Raw genomic sequence first — 27,629 nt, 5'->3', positions numbered from 1 at the left:
TTTTGAGTAGACATTTATAGAATGCCACTGTAAATCTTTTGGGGAAAAGATTAACTCTCCCTCCTCCCTCCTGCTTGCTACTTTTCCCTGGAACTTGAACCCTCATCTTTGCAGCTGCACAGAGGCAGATTTGTTAAAAAAACCTTCAGGGGCCATAAAATGTCTTCTGTTCTTAAGACTTTTGGCAATCCCAAGGTTTTCTTCAAATCTTTTAAGGCAGCAATTCTAAGCATAAAAAGGTAAAGGGACCCCTTACCATTAGGTCCAGCCATGGCCGACTCCGGGGTTGGGGCGCTCATCTCACTTTACTGGCAGAGGGAGCCGGCGTACAGCTTCCGGGTCATGTGGCCAGCATGACTAAGCCGCTTCTGGCGAAACCAGAGCAGCGCACAGAAACGCCATTTACCTTCCCGCCGGAGCGGTACCTATTTATCTACTTGCACTTTGACGTGCTTTCAAACTGCTAGATTGGCAGGAGCAGGGACCAAGCAACGGGAGGTCACACAGTTGCAGGGATTCGAACTGCCAACCTTCTGATCGGCAAGTCCTAGGCTCTGTGGTTTAACCCACAGCGCCACCCACGTCCCAATTCTAAGCATACTTGCTAGGAAATAAACTCCTCCAAAGTCAACGAGATCTTTCCCCCTCTGAGCAAATCAAGTAGGACGGAATGACCGATCCTTTGCAATGTGGTGCATCTGCTGAGAATGCTATCTGGAGAGATTTGGGTCTGCTATCAAGCTATTGGCAAGCCCAGCTCTCTTTCGTTAATCTTTTACGCTCTTCTCCAAGAGGGTGACTCATGAGATCACTTCTGTGATGCGAGGCAGAGGTCAGAAATGGAAACCCCCCCCCTCCCAAGTTGCTGCACATCTAGAGAACAGAGAAGAGCTGTGGGAGGGGGGTGCGCTGCAAAGGTTCCAGAGTAGTTTAATGCTGTATTGTGTTTTTCATATTCAGTTGGCAGCCGCCCAAAGTGGCTGGAGAAACCCAGCCAGATGGGTGGGGTATAAATAATAAATTATTACAGTGGCACCTCTGGATGTGAACGGGATCCATTCCAGAGCCCTGTTTGCATCCTAAAACGAACGCAACCCGCATCTGTCGCGATTCGCCGCTTCTGCGCATGGCATCATTTTGAGCCTCTGCGCATGCGGCGAAACCTGGAAGTAATGCCGCAGAGCGCAACCCGAAAATATTCATCCCCAAGCTATTTCAACCCGAGGTATGACTGTATTATTATTATGTGACAGTTTCTGCCGTTATGTAAATAGGTAAGAACAGCGTTTTGATGAAGGATCATTTAAGTCACACCTGCGTCAAACTGGAGCCGCTTGTACCCAGCCATCATCAGAACAGCTGACAGAATCCCCCACGGCAGTTAACAATTTCTAAACCACACGGCAGCACTGAGAAAATTCATGCATATTCTGGGGGGTCTGAGGAACACACAATATAGGCCAGCAATCAGTGAGACGCCTCAAGGAAGCCCGTTAGCATAGTCTGAAGGCCCTCACCTATTTTTGTTCTCAATATTATTTAGATTTACTGTATGTTGTTATAAATATTGAGAGTAAGGAGTGGGAAAGCTTGCCAGTGAAGCACGTTCATTCACATAAATTCATCTGATTTGCTTAAACGGATTCCGGAATGCTGAACGTGGCTTTACAGAGCGATAGGCTATCCCTGCCATTAGCTCCGACCTGCAAAATATATTTCCTCCAGCAGCTCATTTGCCCACCTCCCCGTCTTACCAAAGAGACTTTATTCATTACCTGACCAACTCTTTCTACATTAAAGTATTTCCCTTTACGATTGTAGAGCTCAGGTGCCTAAAAAAAAGCAAACAAACATGGAATGCAATGTATATTTTATTTTAAGTGGAAATGTGAAGAATTATTAAGATAGCTAACTCCCAAGGTCCCACATTCAATTATATCACAGCCTCGGTGGGATATGTATCAGAAGGAGGCAAGTTAGCTTCCAAATACCCCCAGGCCTTGAGATGTGCAGTTGGTGGTGAAATAGCGCAGAGCCTTCTCCACAGTGGCACCCAAATTATTGAACTGCCTCCTGATAGAGGTATGATTGTCCCCCTCAGTACTGTCTTTTAGGTACCCTTTTAAAAATACAGTAGATTTATTATTCTAGTTAAGAGAACAAAAACACACAAACACACACGTGTATATATTTGAGAAATACTACATATAGCAACTTCATACTATATAGATTACACGGATAAATGTTGCCCTGGAATGTTGTCATTCCAAAATAAAATAAAGACCATTGCTCTATCCGTTCATGACTTTCTCTGCTATAGTACACCAATTTGGTCATTATTCCAGGCATCCCCATTTTTCCAATCCATTCTGAAACTAAAGGGGCTGCATTTGTGTTCAAGCTTTTGCAAGAAGTACTCTCACAGCAGAAAGTAAATGTAATGTTACTTCCAAGTCCTCTTCCAGTACTGGGTTCTTACAATAACTGAATAATGGCATATTGGGTTATCCAATTATTTCTGTGCTGAAATTACAAATTATCCTCTCCTAAAAACAGGGTGTATTCTGTCTTCAACATTTACTTGGTACTGCTAAGTGTATTTGACTTAATTTGTGAGGTGTTAAGAACTATTTGTATAATAACATTTCATAGATTCCCCCCCCCCCCGTACCATGAATATGAATCTTGGTAGTAACTTAAGTCTTCTAGATTCTTTTAAAAAGCACATTTATTTCCTCAAGCTGTGGGGAAAGCTGAGTCACTATAGTTTTACCTGTTTTGAGTCTGAAATGTTCTCTGTCATTAATTTGTATTACTATAAAGTTTTATTTTGTTTTAAGATGTTTTACAGTTATGTTTATATGGTGTTACAGACCACCCTGAGATTTTTGGAGGAAGGGTGTTCTATAAATAAATCACAGTAACCCAAATGCACATTTCTTTCTCCCTTCAAATGTATGAGCAGAAATCTGTTTTCCAAATTCAGATCTCCTTTGCTGACCTGAAGAGATGTACCTGTTTGCTTTCACTTGAAAGAACAAAAACTCCAAGTCAGCTAGATCATGTGCAAATGTAATAATTTACTCACAGTAGCCAGTCAAATTAAAAAAACTTACCTCATTGAAATGTTCAGTAAGAAAATCGGCAACAAAAGTAATATCTTTCTGAGTCATCTTTGAGAAACAAGAGGAAAAAATTCACATTTTAAAAATCAGCTGCCAAAATTCTGCAAGCAGGAGCATCAAAATTAAAGTTTTCTCTTTAAAAGAACATGAAAATTACTGAATATAAAATAATTATACAGTACCAGATCAAACAAGAAAACACAACCCTAATTAACATTAAAATGTCAATAATACTCTGTGAGCAACCATGTCAATTTTATTCTTTGTCAATATTTAATTTAGTTAAGGGGGCTAGATATCACTGGATTGCTGTTGTACATTTCTAATTAGATAGGGTGTAATAGTATTGCCTTTAAATACATGTAGGAAATGGAAGATACATGACGAAGCACAGAAATACTACCTTGTTCAGCTCTGGAGGGACATGATCTTCTGACATCCTCAGCATGGCTGGAAAATTTTAAAAAAAGAGAGATTACCAGGACAGTGCAATAATTTCCATTCCACTGCCCTTGCTTCCCAAAGAGAAGATTTCACCAAAATACAGCAATGATAAAACATAGTAATTACAGTGGTACCTCGGGTTTAGTACTTAATTCGTTCCGGAGGTCCATACTTAACCTGAAACTGTTCTTAACCTGAAGCACCACTTTAGCTAATGGGGCCGCCCGCTGCCGCCGTGCCGCTGGAGCACGATTTCTGTTCTTATCCTGAAGCAAAGTTCATAACCTGAGGTAATATTTCTGGGTTAGTGGAGTATGTAACCTGAAGCGTATGTAACCTGAAGTGTATGTAACCTGAAGCGTCTGTAACCCGAGGTACCACTGTATACCCGCTTGAAAATGCCACAACGGCAGCAACAACAACATGCCGTGGTTATTTTTTCCTGTATCTCTTTGTGTAAAATACGAAGGACTACCTGCTCAGGGACAATATTTAAAACTCAAAAGGCCTATCAACATTGCTCTGGGAGGAGAAGATGGACAGTAACTTGCTCTCCCCTAAAGATTTCCGAGTGGAAAACGTAAAACCATTCTGCCCCCCCACCCTTCTCCATTCCCCTTGTCCTTCTTGAAAACCCAGCCCTTCTGGGTGTGGGAAGGAAACACACTGGGAGACCATGGCTTCCCCTCCACAGCCCTAAGCTGTCTTCAGAAAGGAAATGAATGGCATTTCCTATTTCATGATGTCCCTGTTGGTGGGAACTAGGTGACTCCACATGGACAAGTCTTTACTTTTTTCTCCTCAGAAATGAAAGGCAGCGACCCAACCTATCTACCTTTTAAATAGCTTGGGTGGCTTCCTTTCATTTCTGAGCAGAAAAAAACTTGTCCATGTGGAGTTGCCTAGTAAAGGACCCCTGGATGGTTAAGTCCAGTCAAAGGTGACTATGGGGTTGCGGAGCTCATCTTGCTTTCAGGCCGAGGGAGCCGGCGTTTGTCCACAGACAGCTTTCTGAGTCATGTGGCCAGCATGACTAAACCGCTTCTGGTGCAACAGGACACCATGATGGAAGTCAAAGCGCATGGAAATGCTGTTTATCTTCCCACCACAGTGGTACCTATTTATCTACTTGCACTGGCGTGCTTTCAAACTGCTAGGTTGGCAGGGGCTGGGACAGAGCAATGTGGAGATTCGAACCGCCAACCTTCCAATCGGCAAACCCAAGAGGCTCAGTGGTTTAGACCACAGCGCCACCCGCGTCCCCTTACCCAACCTATTATGGCAGAATTAACCATGCTCCCTGGTGGCTAATAAACTAATAAGATTCAGCCCTATCCCTTCATGTGCGTAGGTTTCCATTTTTCAGTTACGCTTCACGGCATCGAACCCTGGTTTATATCATTAGCACTAATTTTTCCTCACCTACATATAGCCACCGGAAAAAAGCTTTGAAGTTCTTCATACTGCTGTCTATAACTCTGTAGAAAGAAAGAATAGAAAGGGCATTAAAACCTGTTCCAAATGCTGGCCTGACTGAAAGGTGTTTCTAAAGCCCACCTCCCTCGTTACGATTTCCTTCCATACGAGCAGTTCCACACGCTGAAAGGTACGTCATCGCTTCAATATCACCAATATAATGCAACCTTATAAATATGTTCATCAGACGTTACTAGCTTGCAACCTTTTTGCTAGTCTGTTCCACTTCTAGAGAGAGAGGAGTGAGAAGGGAGGGGTCTTTCGCTCTTCTAGCAGACTTCTTGCTGAAATCTTCATTTTTACGCAACATAAGGTCCAGGATTCAGTCCCTTTTTGCATCTGACAAGAGAGAAGGGATGGAATATTCCATCCTTCCTCTGCCAACCTGCCAGCATGGAATGGTGCTTAAATGCAAGTCTGATACAGTGCTTCTGAAAAGTCATAGTGCTGCTTATGCACTATCAGTAATATTTTTCCAGCAAAATATCGGTCAGGATCTTCACAGAAAGGTGATAACTAAGTTGTACAGACTAAGTTGTATTTTGGCCAACATTTAAACAGGAAACCAAAGTCTAAAAATGCTTTGCATCCGACAAGCTAGATGAATACGTACTGAAGCAACTCATTTGCTTTAAGGATGAAGGAGCCCACCGCGGTAATAGCTTCTGTAAAGAGAGAACAGTTATTTAACATCAGCTGAGTTGACGATGAACACGCTAGCCAGAAAGCTAATAATATGTACCTTCGATTCCTGTTCCATCCAGTCCAAGAGACTCATACTTTTGTTTCCACAATGCCATTCCTTTCAGTTCACTGAGATGGTAAAGCAATGCCTCAGAGCCACTATCAAAGCAAGGCAGCAAAAACATTTCAGTGAAGGAGCTGTCATGACACTCAGCAATGCATCATTATTAAAGAATAATAATCTGGAATATTTGACAGACTGAAGGAAACCAAGCAAAATACAAGTGATTTGTAGTTTATATATGATGTTTGGTCCACACTTCCTCCTGACATGAGAAAACTTGGTGTACTTATTTGTATAGCAGTATTCTTGTTTATAAAACCCACTAAAATAAATAAATAAATAAATAAATAAGAAAGAAAGAAAGATGTTTGGTTTCATACTGCTTTTAATTTTAATGTTGCTTTATTATGCTGTTAGCTAACTTGACAGCTCCACAGAGTTATGCTTTGCTGGGGTAGAAGTAAAAAAATAAGTTTAAATTCTGCATAACTAGGTTGTTACTTGTATAGTGTGATATATGAGTTTTAATAACACTTCATGTAGACTCAATGAGATCAATAAATCCACTGATTTCAAGGGGTCTACTCTGAAAACGGCTAATGTTGGTTATCACTCATACTCAGCCCAAGCTAGGATTTCCTTGCGTAAGTGAGAAGTATTTTAGTGATTTTCCTTCCGTGGAACAGGAAGGTGGCGGTGGTATTTCAACAGACTTAAGCATCAAATATTTTCGAGTTTTCTCTGTTCCATAAGTTCCTATATTTATTTGCGTCCCTCTCAACACAGCATGAGATGTTACCTTTGCAAGTGACTTATGACAAGCTTCTGAATACTGGAATAAGAGGATTCCATGGACTGGCCAAGTTTTTTTAAGCCCTGTTGGAAGAGACATTTTTTTTAGCAGCGTAGGTCAATCAAAAGGCAATAACAGTATTTTAACATGTGCACTAGTATACCTTTACTGTGAGCTGATTCATAAGCAACGCCTGAAGTTCAAGGCTGTATTGGGAAAATAACACCACACACAAATTTCACTTTGCTTGTGAGTGCAACGCAGTACACAACTCTGATGAAAAACAACTTCCTGCGCAGTACCTTGCTTTGCCCCACAACAGCAACTGCATAAATTCGTCTTGAACGGACGTCGTTGTATTCTTTTCCTGCAGATTGAAGGTGGCAATACAAACACATTTCATTGTGATTCAAGGACCCGTTACCCGCTTGGGAATAATAAAGACACGTGGACACAGCATATTAGGTTAATGGGTTAGGCATTGGACAACCGCAAATTTTGACTCCACCCACTCAGAGAGGGGTGAGCCTGATGAGGGTTAACCACCAGTAGGGGGAGCCTGTTGATGCAAATACAACTATACACTCTCCCCTGATGTCACCGAGGGTCGTGCCATGGCCCCCCGCCACACAGGGCATCGGACAGGATCCACGACTGCCAGATTCCTTTAACAGAATACCCATAAGTGAAGGGGTAGGCGATGGCCACACCTTGCCCCTCCATACACCAACAACAGATTCCAATGCCTAACCGCTAAATACCAAGAAAGTTGTGACGATTGCTACGAGGTAGGCGGAAAAAACCAAGAGGCCAGTGCCAATTCGCCAATTGGAAAAAACTCCTACCAGGCCCCCTAGGCAACCAGGGCGACCAATCACAGGTCCATAGCAAGGTCAAGCGAGCAGTTAAGCCCTAAAGGGAGTGGTGGGTGGGTGACTTGAAGAGATTGGCAGTGCAATGGCGGGGAGAGCTGGCGCGGCCGCATTTGAGCAGCTAAACCACGCCCCCAAGCTGCCACCCGATTGGGTGTTCTTCTGGGAGGCGTGGCGCGCCAGCGATGGAGCAGGGCAGGGGCCGGGACGCCGCCTGCATAACGCGGGAAACTGTTCCCGCTCACAATCCCTCCCCTTCTGGAGGAGGAGAGGATTTATCAGTTTTTGGCCTAGGGAAGGGGTTACTTCCATACCTAAACAACGAGGAGTTTACCAGCTCATGGATGAAAATTATGGTTAGAAAAGCAACTGCGATTCCTTTTTCACAGAAAAGGAATGGCAAGACAAACTGTTAAGAGTATATTGAACTGGCTAGATTAACAGAGGAATTAGAGATCACGCTAGACAAGAATTTCAAAAAGCATGGGGGAAATGCAGAGAATACTTCAGAAAACAGTGCCCTAAAATTCATACCTGGACTTGTTTTGATTCATGTCTGCAGGAGACTTTGTGGATATTTAAGTTATAATTAGAAAAATCTTAATAATTATTCATAAACAAAACAGAAGTAAATAAGGAGGCCAGATACTGGATAAAGGAAGTCTTATATTTGGTTGTTTGTATTGTTGTATGTTATGCTTATTGTTTGTTATGTTCGTTTTTAATGAGGACGGATTTCTGTATTGGGGGGTGGGGGGTTTATGTTATGTTGTAAATAAAATTTCCAATAATAATAATAATGATGATGATGATGTATTATTTATACCCCGCCCATCTGCCTGGGCTTCCCCAGCCACTCTGGGCAGCTTCCAAAAAAATATTAAAATACTGTAATACATCAAACATTAAAAGCTTCCCTAAACAGGGCTGCCTTCAGATGTCTTCTAAAAGTCTGGTAGTTGTTGTTCTCTTTGACATCTGGTGGGAGGGTGTTCCACAGGGCGGGTGCCACTACCGAGAAGGCCCTCTGCCTGGTTCCCTGTAACTTGGCTTCTCACAGTGAGGAAACTGCCAGAAGGCCCTCGGTGCTGGACCTCAGTGTCCGGGTAGAACGATGGGGGTGGAGACGCTCCTTCAGATATACTGGAACGAGGCCGTTTAGGGCTTTAAAGGTCAGCACCAACACTTTGAATTGTGCTCGGAAACATACTGGGAGCCACTGTAGGTCTTTCATGGACAGCTGCGAGTCCAAAATGACTCCCAGGCTGCGTACCTGGTCCTTCAGGGGCACAGTTACCCCATTCAGGACCAGGGAATCCTCTATACTTGGGGGGGGGGGGGAAGCCACTTCGATTGTTATGCCACCTTCTCTCCTGTACCATCTGGGCTATGAAACCACCCTTGAATCGCTGAGGCAAAGGCTCTGAGACACATAACATAGTGAACTCCTATCTCAGTCTCATGTCATCTGTGGCCCATTAGCAGTAGGAATTCACTATGAGTTCAATTTTCAGACACCTGCATCTCTTAGAAATTTGTCTGTACCAACATATCGGCGTCTTTTCTCCAAAGCCAGATGAAATGTATTCCCATCAGAAGTGCTGGATAGCAGACTGAGAGGGATCCCTTATCAAAACAGGATCTGTGTATGATCTTAGGATGTCGACTGCATGAGGCATATTTTATTGCATTGCGGACAATATGATCAAGCTAGGGAACTATTGATTAAACCACTATTAGCAATCGGCCGGGTCTATTTAAAGCCTACTATACCAAATATCTTCTGGACAACAAGTCCAATAATATCACAGTGGCCGTGGCAAAGTTTCTTTCAGTAGTTATACGAATCAAAGATCAACATACCCATGACTAAAGAAATAACACTTCGGTCTTCCTTCCCTGGGGGGTTGTCTGTACAGTGGTACCTCGGGTTAAGTACTTATTCGTTCCGGAGGTCCGTACTTAACCTGAAACTGTTCTTAACCTGAAGCACCACTTTCGCTAATGGGGCCTCCTGCTGCTGCTGCATGATTTCTGTTCTCATCCTGAAGCAAAGTTCTTAACCTGAAGCACTGTATCTGGGTTAGCGGAGTCTGTAACCTGAAGCATATGTAACCTGAAGCGTATGTAACCCGAGGTACCACTGTACAGTGGACGCTCAGGTTGCGAATGTGATCCGTGCAGGATGCATGTTCGCAACCCACAGCGTCGCATCTGTGCATGCACAGGTTATGATTTGGTGCTTCTGCGCACACACAAAGCGCGATTTAGCACTTCTACACATGCGCGACCCCCAAAACCCGGAAGTAACCCGTTCCGGTACTTCTGGGTTTCGGCGGGTCCGTAACACCAAAAAAACCCACAACCTAAAGTGTCTGTAACCCGAGGTATGACTGTACGAATCTGTATTTTATTCTGAATCCATTTTATGGGTCGTTCGACTGCAATAAAGATTATTATTACAGTGGTACCTCGGGTTAAGTGCTTAATTTGTTCCAGAGGTCCGTTCTTAACCTAAAACTGTTCTTAACCTGAAGCACCACTTTAGCTAATGGGGCCTCCTGCTGCTGCCACACTGCCAGAGCACGATTTCTGTTCTTATCCTGAAGCAAAGTTCTTACCCGAGGTAATATTTCTGGGATAGTGGAGTCTGTAACCTGATGCGTATGTAACCCGAGGTACCACTGCATTATTTAATTATCCATATATAATAATAATAATTTATTGTTTATACCCTGCCCATCTGGCTGGGTCTCCCCCAGCCACTCTGGGGGGCTCCCAACAGAATAATAAAAACACGATAAAACATCAAACATTAAAAAATTCCTCACCCTCTAGACCAGGCATGGGGGCACGGTGTCATTATAAGTGGACTACCTAGTCTTGAACATAGCATCTGCAACTGTGAGGATAACCTGTTCCTATTCTTCACATGGGAAAAATATTACGAGAAGCAGTATTAAAATAACGATCACCTGAATTGGAAGAGTTTTCACAATACCTGCACAAATTTGGTTAGCCGTGAATCCATCTGCATCAATATTTCTTCCCAAGCTTCACACATACATGTCAGCGACAGCTTTATATACTGTTTACAAACAGAGAAAGGACAGAAATGCCTACCTTTTTCTATAGTATTGGAAACAAATGCAATTTTACAGAAAGAAATCTGCCGTAATAATTACATTCAATCAACCTCAATGCATGGTTTTCATTAAAATATTTTAAAATTGCATAGTGCCATCACTATCAAAATCAGATAAATGCATTTTAAAACTGCATAAAACCAATGATTATCATACCAAAAAAAAATCCCTTCTTTCCTCCGATCCTAGATTAAGTTAAAACGGAATTAAAACACACTAGCAGCCTGATCCTCACTACATTTACTTGGAAGTAGTTCAATGAAACTTATCCTTAGGACAACAGTCTAACAACAACAACAACAACAACAATTATTTATTAATAATTTATTATTTATACCCCGCCCATCTGCCTGGGCTTCCCCAGCCACTCTGGGAGGCTTCCAAAAAAATATTAAAATACTGTAATACAGCAAACATTAAAAGCTTCCCTAAACAGGGCTGCCTTCAGATGTCTTCTATAAGTCTGGTAGTTGTTGTTCTCTTTGACATCTGGTGGGAGGGCATTCCACAGGGAGGGCGCCACTACCGAGAAGGCCCTCTGCCTGATTCCCTGTAACTTGGCTTCTCGCAGTGAGGGAACCGCCAGAAGGCCCTCGGTGCTGGACCTCAGTGTCCGGGTAGAACGATGGGGGTGGAGACGCTCTTTCAGATATACTGGACCGAGGCCGTTTAGGGCTTTAAAAGTCAGCACCAACACTTTGAATTGTGCTCGGAAACGTACTGGGAGCCAATGTAGGTCTTTCAAGAGCTTATATGGTCTCGGCCCCCTTCATGGATCACTGCCTTGCCGTGGCGAAGGGGCTTGAAGAACTCAGAGAAGCTATGAACTATGCCGAGCAGGGCACCCAAGATGAACAGGTCATAGTGGAGAGTTTTGACCAAACGTGATCCACCTGGAGGAGGAATCGGCAAGCCACTCCAGTATCCCTGCCAAGAAAACTCCATGGACAAAGACAACAGGCATATAAAAGTTATGACGCTGGAAGATGAGCCCCTCAGGTCGGAAGGCGTCCAACATGCTACTGGGGAAGAGCGGAGGGCAAGTACAAGTAGATCCAGAGCTGATGAAGCGGCTGGGCCAAAGCCGAAAGGACGCTCAGTTGCGGATATGCCTGGAAGCGAAAGGAAAGTCCAATGCTGTAAAGAAAAATATTGCATAGGAACCTGGAATGTAAGAACCATGAACATGGGTAAGTTGGAGGTGGTCAAAAATGAGATGGCAAGAATAAATATTGACATCCTGGGCATCAGTGAACTAAAATGGACGGGAATGGGTGAATTCAGTTCGGATGACCATCATATCTACTACTGTGGGCAAGAAACCCGTAAAAGAAATGGAGTGGCCCTCATAGTCAACAAAAGAGTGGCAAAAGCTGTACTGGGTTGCAATCTCAAAAATGATAGAATGATCTCGATACGAATCCAAGGCAGACCTTTTAACATCACAGTAATCCAAGTTTATGCACCAACTACTGGTGCTGAAGAAACTGAAATTGACCAATTCTATGAAGACTTACAACACCTTATAGAAGTGACACCAAAGAAGGATGTTCTTCTCATTATAGGGGATTGGAATGCTAAAGTAGGGAGTCAAGAGATAAAAGGAACAACTGGCAAGTTTGGCCTTGGAGATCAAAACGAAGCAGGGCAAAGGCTAATAGAGTTCTGTCAAGAGAACAAGCTGGTCATCACAAACACGCTTTTCCAACAACACAAGAGACGACTCTACACATGGACATCACCAGATGGGCAGCATAGAAATCAGATTGATTATATTCTCTGCAGCCAAAGATGGAGAAGCTCTATACAGTCAGCAAAAACAAGACCTGGAGCTGACTGTGGCTCAGATCATCAGCTTCTTATAGCAAAATTCAAGCTTAAACTGAAGAAAGTAGGAAAAACCACTGGGCCGGTAAGATACAATCTAAGTCAAATCCCTTATGAATACACAGTGGAAGTGAGGAACAGGTTTAAGGATTTAGATTTGGTGGACAGAGTGCCTGAAGAACTATGGATGGAGGCTCGTAACATTATACAGGAGGCAGCAACGAAAACCATCCCAATGAAAAGGAAATGCAAGAAAGCAAAATGGCTGTCCAATGAGGCCTTACAAATAGCGGGGGAGAGAAGGCAAGCAAAATGCAAGGGAGATCGTGAAACATACAGGAAATTGAATGCAGATTTCCAAAGAATAGCAAGGAGAGACAAGAAGACCTTCTTAAACAAGCAATGCAAAGAAATAGAGGAAAGCAATAGAATGGGAAGAACCAGAGATCTGTTCAAGAAAATTGGAGATATGAAAGGAACATTTCGCACAAAGATTTCCATAATAAAGGACAAAAGTGGAAAGGACCTAACAGAAGCAGAAGACATCAAGAAGAGGTGGCAAGAATACACAGAGGAATTATACCAGAAAGAAACGGATGTCTCATATACCCCAGGTAGTGTGGTTGCTGACCTTGAGCCAGACATCCTGGAGAGTGAAGTCAAATGGGCCTTAGAAAGCACTGCAAATAACAAGGCCAGTGGAAGTGATGGTATTCCAGCTGAACTATTTAAAATTTTAAAAGATGATGCTGTTAAGGTGCTACACTCAATATGCCAGAAAGTTTGGAAAACTCAGCAGTGGCCAGAAGATTGGAGAAGATCAGTCTACATCCCAATCCCAAAGAAGGGCAGTGCCAAAGAATGCTCCAACTATCGCACAATTGCACTAATTTCTCACGCTAGCAAGGTTATGCTTAAAATTCTACAAGGAAGGCTCAAGCAGTATGTGGACCGAGAACTCCCAGAAGTGCAAGCTGGATTTAGAAGAGGCAGAGGAACCAGAGACCAAATTGTAAACATGCGCTGGATTATGGAGAAAGCTAGAGAGTTCCAGAAAGACATTTACTTCTGCTTCATTGACTATGCAAAAGCCTTTGACTGTGTCGACCATGGCAAACTATGGCAAGTTCTTAAAGAAATGGGAGTGCCTGATCACCTCATCTGTCTCCTGAGAAATCTCTATGTGGGACAAGAAGCTACAGTTAGAACTGGATATGGAACAACTGACTGGTTCAAAATTGGGAAAGGAGTACGACAAGGCTGCATTTTGTCTCCCTGCTTATTTAACTTATATGCAGAATTCATCATGCGAAAGGCTGGGCTGGATGAATCCCTAGCCGGAATTAAGATTGCCGGAAGAAATATCAACAACCTCAGATATGCAGATGACACAACCTTGATGGCAGAAAGTGAGGAGGAATTAAAGAACCTTTTATTGAGGGTGAAAGAGGAGAGTGCAAAATATGGTCTGAAGCTCAACATCAAAAAAACGAAGATCATGGCTACTGGTCCCATCACCTCCTGGCAAATAGAAGGGGAAGAAATGGAGGCAGTGAGAGATTTTACTTTCTTGGGCTCCATGATCACTGCAGATGGTGACAGCAGCCACGAAATTAAAAGACGCCTGCTTCTTGGGAGAAGGGCAATGACAGGCCTAGACAGCATCTTGAGAAGTAGAGACATAACCTTGCCAACAAAGGTCCGTATAGTTAAAGCTATGGTTTTCCCAGTAGTGATGTATGGAAGTGAGAGCTGGACCATAAAGAAGGCTGATCGCCGAAGAATTGATGCTTTTGAATTATGGTGCTGGAGGAGACTCTTGAGAGTCCCATGGACTGCAAGAAGATCAAACCTCTCCATTCTGAAGGAAATCAGCCCTGAGTGCTCCCTGGAAGGACAGATTGTGAAGCTGAGGCTCCAATACTTTGGCCACCTCATGAGAAGAGAAGACTCCCTGGAGAAGACCCTGATGTTGGGAAAGATGGAGGGCACAAGGAGAAGGGGGCGACAGAGGATGAGATGGTTGGATAGTGTTTTCGAGGTTACCAGCATGAGTCTGACCAAGCTGCGGGGGGCAGTGGAGGACAGGAGTGCCTGGCGTTCTCTGGTCCATGGGGTCACGAAGAGTCGGACACGACTAAACGACTAAACAACAAAATGGTCTCGGCAGCCACTCCCAGTCACCAGTCTTGCTGCCGCGCTCTGGATTAGTTGTAGTTTCCGGGTCACCTTCAAAGGTAGCCCCACGTAGAGCGCATTGCAGTAGTCCAAGCGGGAGATAACCAGAGCATGCACCACTCTGGCGAGACAGTCCGCAGGCAGATAGGGTCTCAGCCTACGTACCAGGTGGAGCTGGTAAACAGCTGCCCTGGATACAGATTTGACCTGTGCCTCCATGGACAGCTGTGAGTCCAAACTGACTCCCAGGCTGCGCACCTGGTCCTTCAGGGGCACAGTTACCCCATTCAGGACCAGGGAATCCTCCACACCTGCCCGCCTCCTGTACCCCCAAAACAGTACTTCTGTCTTGTCACAATTCAATCTCAATCTGTTTTCTTCATGATGGATCAATTTAATCTAGACAAGTTAAACCAAGCGGATTTAATCCATTGGGACTGCAAAATGGGCCAGAGAATTTTAATACAGTACCTGCAGGAGAGTTGAAATGTGTGTGAATTTTCTAGCCATTCGAGTCACTTCTGGTAAATAGGTTGAGAGCAAACTGGTATCCAGCTATAGCAGGAAGAGAATAAAATTATAGCCAGAGGAAATTACACCACCTGGGGGTTTTTTTGAGCAGCCCCACATATAATGTGTTCCAGTAAACTAACCTAGAGGTTACCAGATCATAGACAACAGAAGTTAGACCAAGCCTGAACAGATAGGGGCAGGAATTAAATTAGTCCCTTTTTTCAGCAAAAGGTGAAAATGCGCAAGGTTTTCTCTAAGAAAAGATTAGAAGGTACGGCCTTTTATTTTTCATGTTGAAGGAATGCCGCTGAAACTTGTATTTTATTTTTTTATATTTTTTTTATTAAGTACAAATTAGAAAACATACATATTCACAACAAAAGAAAATACAAAAGAAAAAGAAAATACATCTAACCAAGGGAAAAAAATTAGAGAATATTTTGTCTCTTTTCATATTTACAGTTATTTATACCTCTATAAAATGCTATTCACAATAAAGCAGTGAAATGAAAGATATCAGAAAAAGAACAAAGAAAAAATAAAGAAGTAAAAGAAAAAGATCATAGGTGAAAATTTTTAAAAGTAGGTAAGTACTCACAATACATAGCCGTTTCCTATCTATATTTATCTCATATTTATTTCATCTTGTCCTTATCTACCTTAAAGTGGTTTAAAAAAAAAAAAAGACTTCCACCGTTTACCTCACGCGTTTTTAATAATCCGTTCGTCAGAACCTCTGTTCTTCATATTTTCCCTTTGGATTTCCTTAATGTCTCACTTTGTATTTTTTTATATTACGCAGCTGAAACTTATAAATGCCATCCCAGCAAGCCAAATTTTAACACAGGTGCTCAGAAACATTCCGAATACATCCACTGTAGAGTGGAACTGACAAGGATGATTTATCCCCAAAAAAACCCAACCCAGAGCAAAACATTGCCGATAAGTATTTCTGCAGTTTACTCACTTGGAAGTATGTTATTTCTGGCTCACTTTCTGGAGAAACTTCTACTTTTGTAATAACCGACAGGGATTTCAAGTCACTTGATAAGCACAAAGCAAGGCAAGAACCAGTCACCTACAAGAAAACAATGCAAAGGTTATACACCTAATTTTCTTAGTATTGAGGAACGAATTACGTTTCATACAATTAAAACTGTATAGTTCTTGTAAAATGAAAATCAGATAGGTGGGACTTGGGGAAGCCCACTTAACAATGTTTAGAAAAATAAGGATATGACAAGAATTTGTTTGTATTGTTTGTCTTTTCTGTTTGTGTTTTTTATTTGTGTTATAAAATGAATAAATTTTTTTTGGGGAAAAATAAAACTGTATAGATCTTTTCCTCCCCAGTTTCAAAAGCACATCTCTGAGTCCACAGGATTGCAGCCTGTGTGCATTTGCTAAAATCTGTTTAAAATACTATTACACCTCACTGAGAGCAAAAAAAAAAGGTGTACAGTGGTACCTCAGGTTACATACACTTCAGGTTACACACTCCGCTAACCCAGAAATAGTACCTTGGGTTAAGAAATTTGCTTCAGGATGAGAACAGAAATCGCACGATGGCAGCAGGAGGCCCCATTAGCTAAAGTGGTGCTTCAGGTTAAGAACAGTTTCAGGTTAAGAACGGACCTCCGGAATGAATTAAATACTTAACCTGAGGTACCGCTGTACTTTTTTATTCACCATTAAAGAAGCTTGTCTTAATTATACAGTGCAATATGTTTTGATTAGGGTTGACATGTTTTCTTTTTCCATGTGTGCATGTAGGGATGTGGGAGCCTAGGAGGAAGAAATAACTTTGGGGAGGGAATTTCATATATTTAGAGCAGCTGAGTATGTGCAGTGGAGAGGTGTCTTTAAATGCTGCATGATTTTCCCCAGAATAAGGATGCAGTGAAAAGAAAAGTTACCGTATTTTTCGCCCTATAGGACGCACCGTCCCATAAGGCGCACCTAGTGTTTTTTTGGGGGGGGGATTATTCCCCCCCCCCCCCAGGCGTGGGGCTGGGAAAGCCCGAGCTTCCCCTGACCCTAGCCCCCAGAACAGGCAACTCTCCGCAAGCCGTGGGAGCCCAGAGCCGGGCTCCCGCACCTTGTGGAGAGCTGCGCAAAGCCTGGAGAGCTAGAGCAGTCGGTGCGCACCGACCCCTCTCGCTCTCCAGGCTTCGGCGAAAGCCTGCATTTGCCCCATAGGACGCACACACCTTTCCCCTTCATTTTTTTTGGGGGGGGGGAGTGCGTCCTATAGGGCGAAAAATACGGTACATTCTTGTCAGTCTTGTGCAGGGAGGAGGAGGAGTTTGGATTTGATACCCCGCTTTATCACTACCAAAAGGAGTCTCAAAGCAGCTAACATTCTCCTTTCCCTTCCTCCCCCACAACAAACACTCTGAGAGGTGAGTGAGGCTGAGAGACTTCAGAGAAGTGTGACTAGCCCAAGGTCACCCAGCAGCAGCATGTGGAGGAGCGGGGAAGCGAACCCGGTTCACCAGCTTACGAGTATCCTACTCTTAACCACTACACCACAGTGGCTCTCAGGGGAGTTGTGTCTCAGCGGCAGCTGATCTACTTTGCCTGCAGAAGCTCGCCGGTTCAATTTTTCAAGAGTCAACTCTCTCCTTCCATCTTTAGAAGACTTGACTTTTAACATTCAGAAGCGGGATTTATCTAAGAAGATCTACTGGAAAGCTGTGGAACCATGCTCTGCAGAAGTGTGGCAGCAATTGCAAGATCTACTCACCCCCGTTACTGTAGCTATCTTGTACATCCCATAAGCGTAGATCTCAATAAACCCAGCATTGCCCCCAAGAACCAGAGCATTCAGCCTAAAGAGAGAGATAATCAGGGCATGGAAATTAGGAAGCACCCTTATACATTAGCAATCCCACCTGCCTGTTTATCTATTTAAAATATTTATACAACAGCCTTCATAAAAATATTATTATTATTATTATTACTATTAAACATTGCCTGACATTTTCAGAAGGTAAAATTACAATTCTTTGGTTTTCCGAAAGCAGTAGACCTATGAAGCTAAATGTTGTCCAGTCGCAAAAATTATAGATTTGAATTCCTTACACTCAAAACGTATTTTTAAGACTGAGGAAATTTGCAAAAATTAAGTTTCACCCACTAAAATGACATGTCCTATAAGTGTGTCTTTTACCCCAAGCTCAGGTTGAGACGGAGGGAAATATAAGGCAACTTACTGTTTCAAAACAAAAGTTGCCTGCACGGTTCTCCCACTGCTTATCCCCCAGAAACGGATATTAAGACATTTACTGCCTCTGAACCTGAGGAGTCGGAGAGTTTAGCTCTTGTGCTCAGGGACCCTTGATGGATTTCCCCTCCGCTAATTTGTCTTACCTCTTTTAAAGCCATTTAAGTCAGTGCACGTCGCCACAGCTTGCGGGATTTGCAAGATGGGAAGTGAGCAAAAGTGCAAAATTCAGATCCGAAGGCCCCTTCTAATATTTTCATATTTTCGTTCCCAACGTCAGAAACACACCAGAGCCAAAACAACTAAATGCTCCCCTCCGCTGATCAACCGAGGAAAGTAGTCTTCTCAAACTTTTGGTTGCTGTTAGACTGTAACTGCATTCTCCCTAACCTTTTGTTGTTTTGGCTTGTGGTTATTGGGAATTAACACAAGCTGGGGAGCACCAAGATGAGAAATTTCTTCTAGAATCCCCCAAATTATTTGGTTTTTATAGGGACAGAACTCGGGACGTGGGTGGCGCTGTGGGTTAAACCACAGAGCCTACGACTTGCCGATCAGAAGGTCAGCGGTTCGAATCCCCGCAACGGGCTGAGCTCCCGTTGCTCAGTCCCTGCTCCTGCCAACCTAGCAGTTCAAAAGCACGTCAAAGTGCAAGTAGATAAATAGGCACCACTCCGGCGGGAAAGTGAATGGTGTTTCCGTGCGCTGCTCTGGTTCACCAGAAGCGGCTTAGTCATGCTGGCCACATGACCTGGAAGCTGTACTGCGGCTCCCTTGCCCAATAAAGCGAGATGAGCGCCGCAACCCCAGAGTCGGCCACGACTGGACCTAATGGTTAGGGGTCCCTTTACCTTTATAGGGACAAAACTACCTAAATTGTATAGAAATTTATTCATGTATGTGACTATAGCAGCAAGAAAGTTACTCTCCCCCAAATGGAAAGAAGCAGAAGTCCCAGCAAAGGAAGAGTGGATACAGAAACTTATGGAATGGAGAAACTGACCAGAAGAATAAGAAATCAAGATAAACTTTTTTTTATAAAAGAATGGAAATGGGTTTATTGAATATTTACAGATAAACTGCAAACAGATAAAAACACTGGTAGGATTATTGTAATAACTTGGCGGTTCCCTCACTGCGGGAAGTGAGGTTACAGGGAACCAGGCAGAGGGCCTTCTCGGTGGTGGCGCCCACCCTGTGGAATGCCCCTCCATCAGATATCAAGGAAATAAACAACTATCTGACTTTTAGAAGACATCTGAAGGCAGCCCCGTTTAGGGAAGTTTTTAATGTTTGATGTTTTATTGTGTTTTTAATATTCTATTGGGTGAGTGACTGAGGAAACCCAGCCAGATGTGCAGGGTATAAATAATAAATTATTATTATCACCTGCAGTTTCATAAGAGTTTATATTTAAAGTAGATAATTAAGTGAGCCAATTAAATGAATTTGGACATGCAGAAGATATTAAAAAATAAATTAAGGAACCACTAGAAGAGGGGGAAGGAAGTCAAACTTTGAAATGTTAAAATGATTGTAAAATTAATGAAATGTATAAATTTGAAACACATAAATAAAAAAAGGGGGAAATCAGAACTTCTTTCATTCTCAGTATCAACAACATAATTTGGAAAGCTGTTTGTTTGCTATGCATTTGGACCAATTTAAGAGATTGTAACCCAATTTTGCATGATGGGCTGAATGTTTCAAAACTGCCCTGGTTTGTTGTTTGTGTGTGTTTTTGGCTTCTTAGAATTCCCAAGCAACCGATTCAAGGCTGCTGGTTGTACATAAACCAAATTAGAATGAAAAATTAATTTACCTGACATCTCCCATGAGTTTCATAATCTCATCTGATTTTTCTTCACTGAAACGCAATATTTTAAAATATCAGTTACAAAATGAAACATGTTATGTCCTCATAACTAAAAACGAAAGGCTAGAAACAAAAAATGAGCCTCACCTGAAAATTTTTGCAGTGGTACTGTAGCTATGTTTAAAAAAAGGGGGGGGGGAAATGTCAGCACATTCAATGATATCTTCTTAGTAAGAATCAAACATTCATGTAGGCCATAGAAGGACAACCGTACGTATGTCTTTTCATAAGTGCGCAGAGGATTGTGGCCTTACTCAGCGGCGTAGCGTGGGTTGTCAGCACCCGGGGCAAGGCAAGTAATTTGCGCCCCTAACCCCTAACCTGCCGCCGCTGCCAGCTTCTTCTTGCTGCTGCCTGGGCTGGGGTATTTACGGTAAGGTAGCCACGGCGACGGTGGCGGGTCCGTGTCAGGTGATCTGAGGCGAGTTGCCGCTGGCGCTGCCACCCAAACGATGTTGCTTGCCCAGAGGAGGAGGAGGGCAGAGAGGCGAGAAAAATGCAACATGGCCCAGCAGCTGCAGCAGCAGCGGCGGGGCTGTGAGGAGGGGCTGCCTGGCGCGCCCTTTGCGGCCCTGACGCGCGGGGACCGCGGCGAACGCTGAGAGCCGCTGCCTGCCGGACGCCTTCAGCCCGGACGTGCGCACAGCTCGTCGGTTCCGCGAGACATGGGGCTCTGCTACAGCCTGCGCCCGAGGCTCTTCGGCGACTCCGGAGGCGGCGAGCACGCCCCCCCCAGATGTTGCGCCCAGCCCCCCCTGCACCCCCCACGCTACGCCACTGGCCTTACTTTGGAAGCAACCTTCATGTAACTCAATGGTGTTTACTTTTGAGTAGACGTTCTTAGCATTAGCATAAAGAAGTAGAACAGGCTTCCTCAACCTCGGCCCTCCAGATGTTTTGAGACTACAATTCCCATCATCCCTGACCACTGGTCCTGCTAGCTAGGGATCATGGGAGTTGTAGGCCAAAAACATCTGGTGGGCCGAGGTTGAGGAAGCCTGAAGTGGAAGATGCCTGGCAACCAAGTCACATGTTCTCTTTTATGGTATCAACAGAAACCAACACAGTAAAAACGTTCAGGAACAACTTCAGAAAATGAAATTTATACATAAAGAAATAAGCTTCAGTCATTGATCTACTCAGAAGGCCTGCAAAAACCTATGTGGTGGACCTGTAAAAGGGTAAAAGAGTATTGGGAAACAATCCATAATGAATGGGGGAAAATGTTTTAAAGTACTTTTAAAAACAAACAAACCTGAGTCATTTCTGTTGGGGATAATTCAGACGGAAATTCCAGGTGTCAAAAAAGGCTATTAATATATCTCACTACTGCGGCCCATGTTTTGTTAGCCCCAAAACGGAAAACGAGCGAGGTCCCAACCAAAGAAGAATTGCAACTTAAACTGATGAAATATGAGCAGCTTATAGAATAAGAAAACAAGAAGAATGCGTGTTTAAAGAAGATTGGGAAATGTTTATATGGGGGGGCGGAATTGTATACACTTGAAAACGTTGGCAGCATTAAGATAAATTCAAGAGTGTAAATAAATTTTGATAGATGTAATAATGGAGTACTGAATGGTTTAGTTTGCGTAAAATATGCAGGGGTTCATGATATGCAAAAGGAACCATGGAAAGAGAAGAAGGAAAGTCATTGATATTTTACGGTTGCTTAAATGAATATTTTTAATTGTTAAACAGAAATACCCCCCACCCCACAGATAGCATAGCTTGAAAGCTCAACACTTACTTCTTCGGCAATGCTGGTAGTTTTGGAAGAAGAAGATTAGACTCGTCCTCCGCATTATAAAAGGAAGTGAGGACACTGAAAGGGAAGATAAAAAGGCTCTTTGGGTTATGCCAAAACTAATACGACAAAAAAAATTGACAGGTTGGAAAGTCAGATAGAAAGTAATACCATATTCTAAAATGTCTGGCCTTTCTTCTAAAAATAGCTGTATTTAAATACAGTTCTTTCACAGGAGTTATCAAGTTAAGTTAAATTTTAAAATGTGGAAGCGTCATCAGTTATGCAATAGGCAGTCTCTTGCTCTGGATTAGCTTTCACACGGCACAGATATGCTTCTAAGGTTTTTTAAACACAGTCCCTTCATTTCTAGGTTATTGGATTTTGGTTTCCTTTAAGTATAGGACATATTACTGAACTTTTTTTTAAGGCACAGATGGAGACTAATCTTCATTTAAAAATCCCAGCTGTTTATATTGCAAATCGTGTGACCATTATATCAATACAATGGATAATGTCCAATGAATTCATACTCAAAATAGACCAACTGAAATCAATGGACTTAAAAGTTCATTGAGTTCTGCTCCAAATAAAAGTTCATCAGATACCAAGCAGTATTAAAAGTAACTTATATTAAAACCCAATACAGTGGTACCTCGGGTTAAGAACTTAATTTGTTCTGAAGGTCTGTTCTTAACCTGAAACTGTTCTTAACCTGAAGCACCACTTTAGCTAATGGGACCTCCTGCTGCCGCTGCACGATTTCTGTTCTTATCCTGAAGCAAAGTTCTTAACCTGAGGTAATATTTCTGGGTTAGCAGAGTCTGTAACCTGAAGCGTATGTAACCTGAAGCGTATGTAACCTGAGGTACCACTGTAGTCGTACACGTAATTATAATGCAACGGAATACAGAGGAAGTTCAAACTTCCCAGAAAGCTAAAGAAAGCTCTCAATTTTTGTAAATTTGCAAATGTTTCCCCGTTTGGCAACTGCAAGCGATTTGCACCAGAGGCTGCCAGATGAATGGCCCTCATTCTGTGCCTCGCTCCTACCTGCTTTCTTCTGTAACCTCCATCCAGTGCATATAAGTGATAGGAGCATCTACCGAGAAAGAATGGAGGCTCTCTGGTTTCTCCACGTCACACAAGATAACTTGCTTAGTATCCGCAAGTGCAAAAGCCAAAACTGCAGAAGGAATGGGGAAATGGTAAATACACAATGCACAAGAGACCACCTCTTCGGTACATGCCAGTGATGAAAAGCAATGGACATAACAAACCATGGTTGAAGCAAACCATGGTTGAGCGCAAACCAAAACCATCACTTGCTGTCGGCAATACGCCAAACTGAGCTGTATTGTCAAAGGACTGCCTTTTTCAGGGTCAGCATTGTCAGCTTTTTGAGAGTGAATGAATGACACGTTCCTTCGATTTAAAATTTAAACAACTATGAATAATCATAGTTTAGAGGTCCCGGGCCTAAAGGAAGTCAGATTATCCTCCACCAGGGCCAGGGCCTTCTCAGTGATGGCTCCGACCTGGTGGAATGCTCTGTCCCATGAGACCAGGGCCCTGCAGGATTTATTTTCCATCCGCAGGGCCTGTAAGACAGAGCTATTCCACCTGGCTTTCAATTTGAACTTAGCCTGATCTTTTATTCTCCTTCCTTCCCTCCCTCTCCCCTTTTTTATGAAGATTACCTGCTCTGGATCCCACAGCTAATTCTCCCCTGGTTTCCCCACTGGCCCAAATAGGACTAATTTAGCCAGCTAGTCCTGGTGATCATCTAATGTTTATTGGATGGATTTCCCCCCTAAATTGATTTTATGCTGTTTTTGTTGCACCAATTAAGTGTTTCAAATTTGTTGTTAGCTGCCCTGAGCCCGGTTTTCTGAACCGGGAAGGGCGGGGTATAAATAAATTATTATTATTATTATTATTATTAAACGCTATTTGTTGCACATTACTTTTGCCATCTGGCCTCCACGCAAGGGCCGTCACTTCCTTCCCGGTGCTTTCGCTGGGTGGCAAACTCCACAATCGCTGGAAGTTTGCAAGGCGATGAAGCAAAACCTAAAAAAGGCATTGAGAAGAATGGTAGAAACATTCAGACTTCCTATCTACAGTGAAAGCAGAGTACAAAAGGAGGCTGTGATTTTATGAAACGGCTTAAGAAAAAGCAGTTAAAAAAAGAAAAGAAACCCAGTTTGGACATAAGGTTTTTGCAATTACCTTTTCCCCAGAAACACACACAGAAAAGCTTATATTCTAATCTAGAGGAAATTTTCTACTGCTTGGTCAGATGTGATCTGATGTATCCTAGCTGATTTTATCTGGTACAGTCCAATAGCTTTTATTAGATTTTTAAAAAAATTGTTCTTAAAAAATCTAGGTTTGCAATGGATTGGGAGCGCATAGGATGAAGGAGGGTAACAAAATCAACTAGGCTTTTCTTGCTCCCGTTTTTTAAAAGATGAAGTAGTGTTAGCTACTTGTTTGAAAGAAGTATGTAGAAATTAGCATGCCCTTCCAATATTTGTTTCCAGAACTGTTTTGAAGCAACGCCTTACTAGGATAACAAAGTGCTAACTTTTAATCATACTTACTTTCTTCAACCAACTGAGAGATCATATAAATTTTCTGGTGGGTTTTCTATGAATTGCCATTTGAAAGCAGACTTAAATTTCAAAAATGTTTGTTCATGTGTGTGTGTTTCTGTTCCATGCATGAGTTTTCCATTAATTCCCATGCATGAGTTTTCCATTAATTTCCTTCGACTAGCATATAACTTATTAAATGCCAAAAAAATCTTAAAATGGAAAAAAAAAAGTTTTATTCAGAACTCTGGAGATATTTTAATGACATATTATTTTTATAAATAATATGATTCTTGCTCCCATAAGGTAGATGCCATGTTAGGGTGTAAGAAAGCAGCAAGACAATTGCCTGGTAATTGCCATCTCATGTAGCTGACAAATCTGGTTCCATCTTGTGTTACGTTATAAAGGATTCACAGAACTATTTTTTAAACTAACTCGTTTCAGACCAGACTCAAGACTTTTCAAAGGTTTACCACTGCTACATACCGCTCTCTGTAGTGCATTTGACCACCTTACCTCTCCAACTTTGTTTGCAAGAGCGATCAAGTCCCTCTTGGGGGACCAGGCCATGAAAATGACTTCTTGAGGGAGCTGTTTTTCCCCAACCTGCCGAAAAGCAGGCATAGCGGCAGCGATGACTCCACAGAAGCAGGACAAATAATACAGATCGGATATGTGATGGACCTGTAAAAGGGCAAAAGAGTATTGGGAAAGAATTTATAATGGAAAACGAGCGAGGTCCCAACTAAAGAAGAATGGCAACTTACAACTGATGGAATATGCAGACCTAAGTTATAGAATAAGAGAACAAGAAGAACATATGTTTAAAGAAGATTGGAAAACCTTTATTGACTATATAGGGGGAATTGTGTACATTTGACAACGTTGGCAGCATTAAGATAAATTCAACAGTGTAAATAAGTTTTGATGGAAGTAATAATGGGGACTGGAGACACAATGAGGATGAGGTACATTCTATCATATGTGGTGGAATTGTAAAAGGGTAGGAGAGTATTGGGAAATAATTTATAATGAATTGAAAAAAATGTTTGAAGTACTTTTCCAAAAAAGAAAACCGGAGTCCTTTCTGTTGGGGATAATTCAGAGTGAAATTTCCAGGTGTCAAAAAAAGTTATTAATGTACGCCACTACTGCAGCCCATAAAAGGGACGTGGGTGGCACTGTGGGTTAAACCACAGAGCCTAGGGCTTGCCAATTGGAAGGTCAGCAGTTTGAATCCCCGCAACAGGGTGAGCTCCCGTTGCTCAGTCTCAGCTCCTGCCCACCTAGCAGTTCGAAAGCATGTCAAAGTGCAAGTAGATAACAAGGTACCGCTCCGGTGGGAGGGTAAATGGCGTTTCTGTGCGCTGCTCTGGTTCGCCAGAAGTGGCTTAGTCATACTGGCCACATGACCCAGAAGCTGTCTGCAGAGAAACGCCGGCTCCCTCGGCCTATAGAGCAAGATGACCATGCAACCCCAGAGTTTCATTTCAGGGAAGCGGGTGGTGCTGTGGGTTAAACCACGGAGCCTAGGACTTGCCGATCAGAAGGTCGGCAGTTTGAATCCCCGCAATGACGGGGTGAGCTCCCGTTGTTCAGTCCCTGCTCCTGCCAACCTAGCAGTTCGAAAGCACGTCAAAGTGCAAGCAGATAAATAGGTACCAGTCCGGCAGGAAGATAAACGGCATTTCCATGAGCTGCTCTGGTTTCGCCAGAATGGAATACTGAATGGTTTCATTTATACAGAATATGCAGGATTGATGTTATGCACAATGAACCATGGAAAGAGAAGAAGGGAAGTCTCTCTCTCTCTCTCTCTCTCTCTCTCTCACACACACACACACATATATACTATATAAAGAGAGAGATGTAAACTCTATACCTGGCGGCGCCACTCCTCTCCTTTTTGCAATCGGAAGGGATGTTCTTGGTCCCTTCCTGCGCCTCGGTCGATCCGCTTTAGCCAAAGCCAGCAGCCGCTCCCTTTGCCATCGCTCGGACGCACCCGGCGCCCGGAGATCTCGTCCCTCGGAGATCCAGTCCTCTCGCCCCCAAGCGCTCCGCTTCTCCCGCGCAACCTACGCCGGCCGAAAAGGCCCAACCTCCGGAAGCGGCGTCGCTTCTCCTCCGGTGGGGAAGGAAAGGGGAGTGACTCCGGAGCGGGAGGCGGACGCTGCGCGCTCTCCAACGCCGCCCACCAGGCTGGGCGCGCGCTTCTGCTTTGCTGCGCCGCTTCAGAAAAGGCGACAGCAGGCAGGGGGGGGGATCTTTTTACAGACCTCCCCCTTTTATTATCATTATATGTCATTATTATTCTATTAGTATTACAGATGGTGATGATCATTATGATGACTACTTTTGTGTGTACCTCGCCTTTTCCCCTTGACCAGGGCAGCTTACAGATGAAAAGAACAGCTGAAAGCGCAGTGGACGAACTGGGGGGAATCATTTTTTTTAAAAGCAACTATTAAACATAGATGGAATCAAAGGACAACAAAAACAGCAGGGCAACTGACGGACTCAGCTAATAAAATAGTGCATAATGTTTTATTAGGTTTTTGTATATAGAGTGGCTGGGGCAAGGCAGCCAGATGAGCAGGGTACAAATAAATTATCATTATTATTATTATTAGTCAGATGGGTGGGGTATATAATAATATAATATTATTACTAAAAGGTAAAGGTAAAGGTACCCCTGCCCGTACGGGCCAGTCTTGACAGACTCTGGGGTTGTGCGCCCATCTCACTTAAGAGGCCAGGGGCCAGCGCTGTCCGGAGACACTTCCGGGTCACGTGGCCAGCGTGACAAGCTGCATCTGGCGAGCCAGAGCCGCACACGGAACACCGTCTACCTTCCCGCTGGTAAGCGGTCCCTATTTATCTACTTGCACCTGGGGGTGCTTTCGAACTGCTAGGTTGGCAGGCGCTGGGACCGAACGACGGGAGCGCACCCCGCTGCGGGGATTCGAACCGCCGACCATGCGATCGGCAAGTCCTAGGCGCTGAGGTTTTACCCACAGCGCCACCCGCGTCCCTTGAGGGTGAAAGAGGAGAGTGC

General features: G+C 43.3%; 1 protein-coding gene across 1 annotated transcript in view; it reads right to left on the bottom strand.

Annotated features, from left to right (window-relative positions):
* The window catches only part of ANAPC4 (anaphase promoting complex subunit 4), a 40,273-nt gene extending 13,361 nt beyond the window's left edge, over positions 1-26,912 (bottom strand). Inside the window, exons 1-20 of the mRNA XM_079989886.1 lie at positions 26,454-26,912; positions 25,088-25,255; positions 23,939-24,044; positions 23,025-23,157; positions 21,975-22,049; positions 20,312-20,338; positions 20,171-20,215; positions 17,869-17,953; positions 16,090-16,200; positions 15,081-15,164; positions 10,460-10,546; positions 6,889-6,953; positions 6,750-6,792; positions 6,593-6,669; positions 5,788-5,888; positions 5,659-5,710; positions 4,992-5,047; positions 3,529-3,575; positions 3,117-3,173; positions 1,776-1,832 (exon numbers count right to left, since the gene is read on the bottom strand). Of these exons, the coding sequence (XP_079846012.1) occupies positions 1,776-1,832; positions 3,117-3,173; positions 3,529-3,575; positions 4,992-5,047; positions 5,659-5,710; positions 5,788-5,888; positions 6,593-6,669; positions 6,750-6,792; positions 6,889-6,953; positions 10,460-10,546; positions 15,081-15,164; positions 16,090-16,200; positions 17,869-17,953; positions 20,171-20,215; positions 20,312-20,338; positions 21,975-22,049; positions 23,025-23,157; positions 23,939-24,044; positions 25,088-25,255; positions 26,454-26,879 (1,902 nt within the window). The 5' untranslated portion in view covers positions 26,880-26,912. The remainder of the gene's footprint in view (positions 1-1,775; positions 1,833-3,116; positions 3,174-3,528; positions 3,576-4,991; positions 5,048-5,658; positions 5,711-5,787; positions 5,889-6,592; positions 6,670-6,749; positions 6,793-6,888; positions 6,954-10,459; positions 10,547-15,080; positions 15,165-16,089; positions 16,201-17,868; positions 17,954-20,170; positions 20,216-20,311; positions 20,339-21,974; positions 22,050-23,024; positions 23,158-23,938; positions 24,045-25,087; positions 25,256-26,453) is intronic.
* Between the last annotated feature and the right edge of the window lie 717 nt (positions 26,913-27,629).

Source organism: Podarcis cretensis, assembly GCF_951804945.1.
Source record: "Podarcis cretensis genome assembly, chromosome: 9".
Taxonomy (NCBI): Eukaryota; Metazoa; Chordata; class Lepidosauria; order Squamata; family Lacertidae; genus Podarcis; species Podarcis cretensis.
This window is presented reverse-complemented; position numbering and strand designations above follow the sequence as displayed.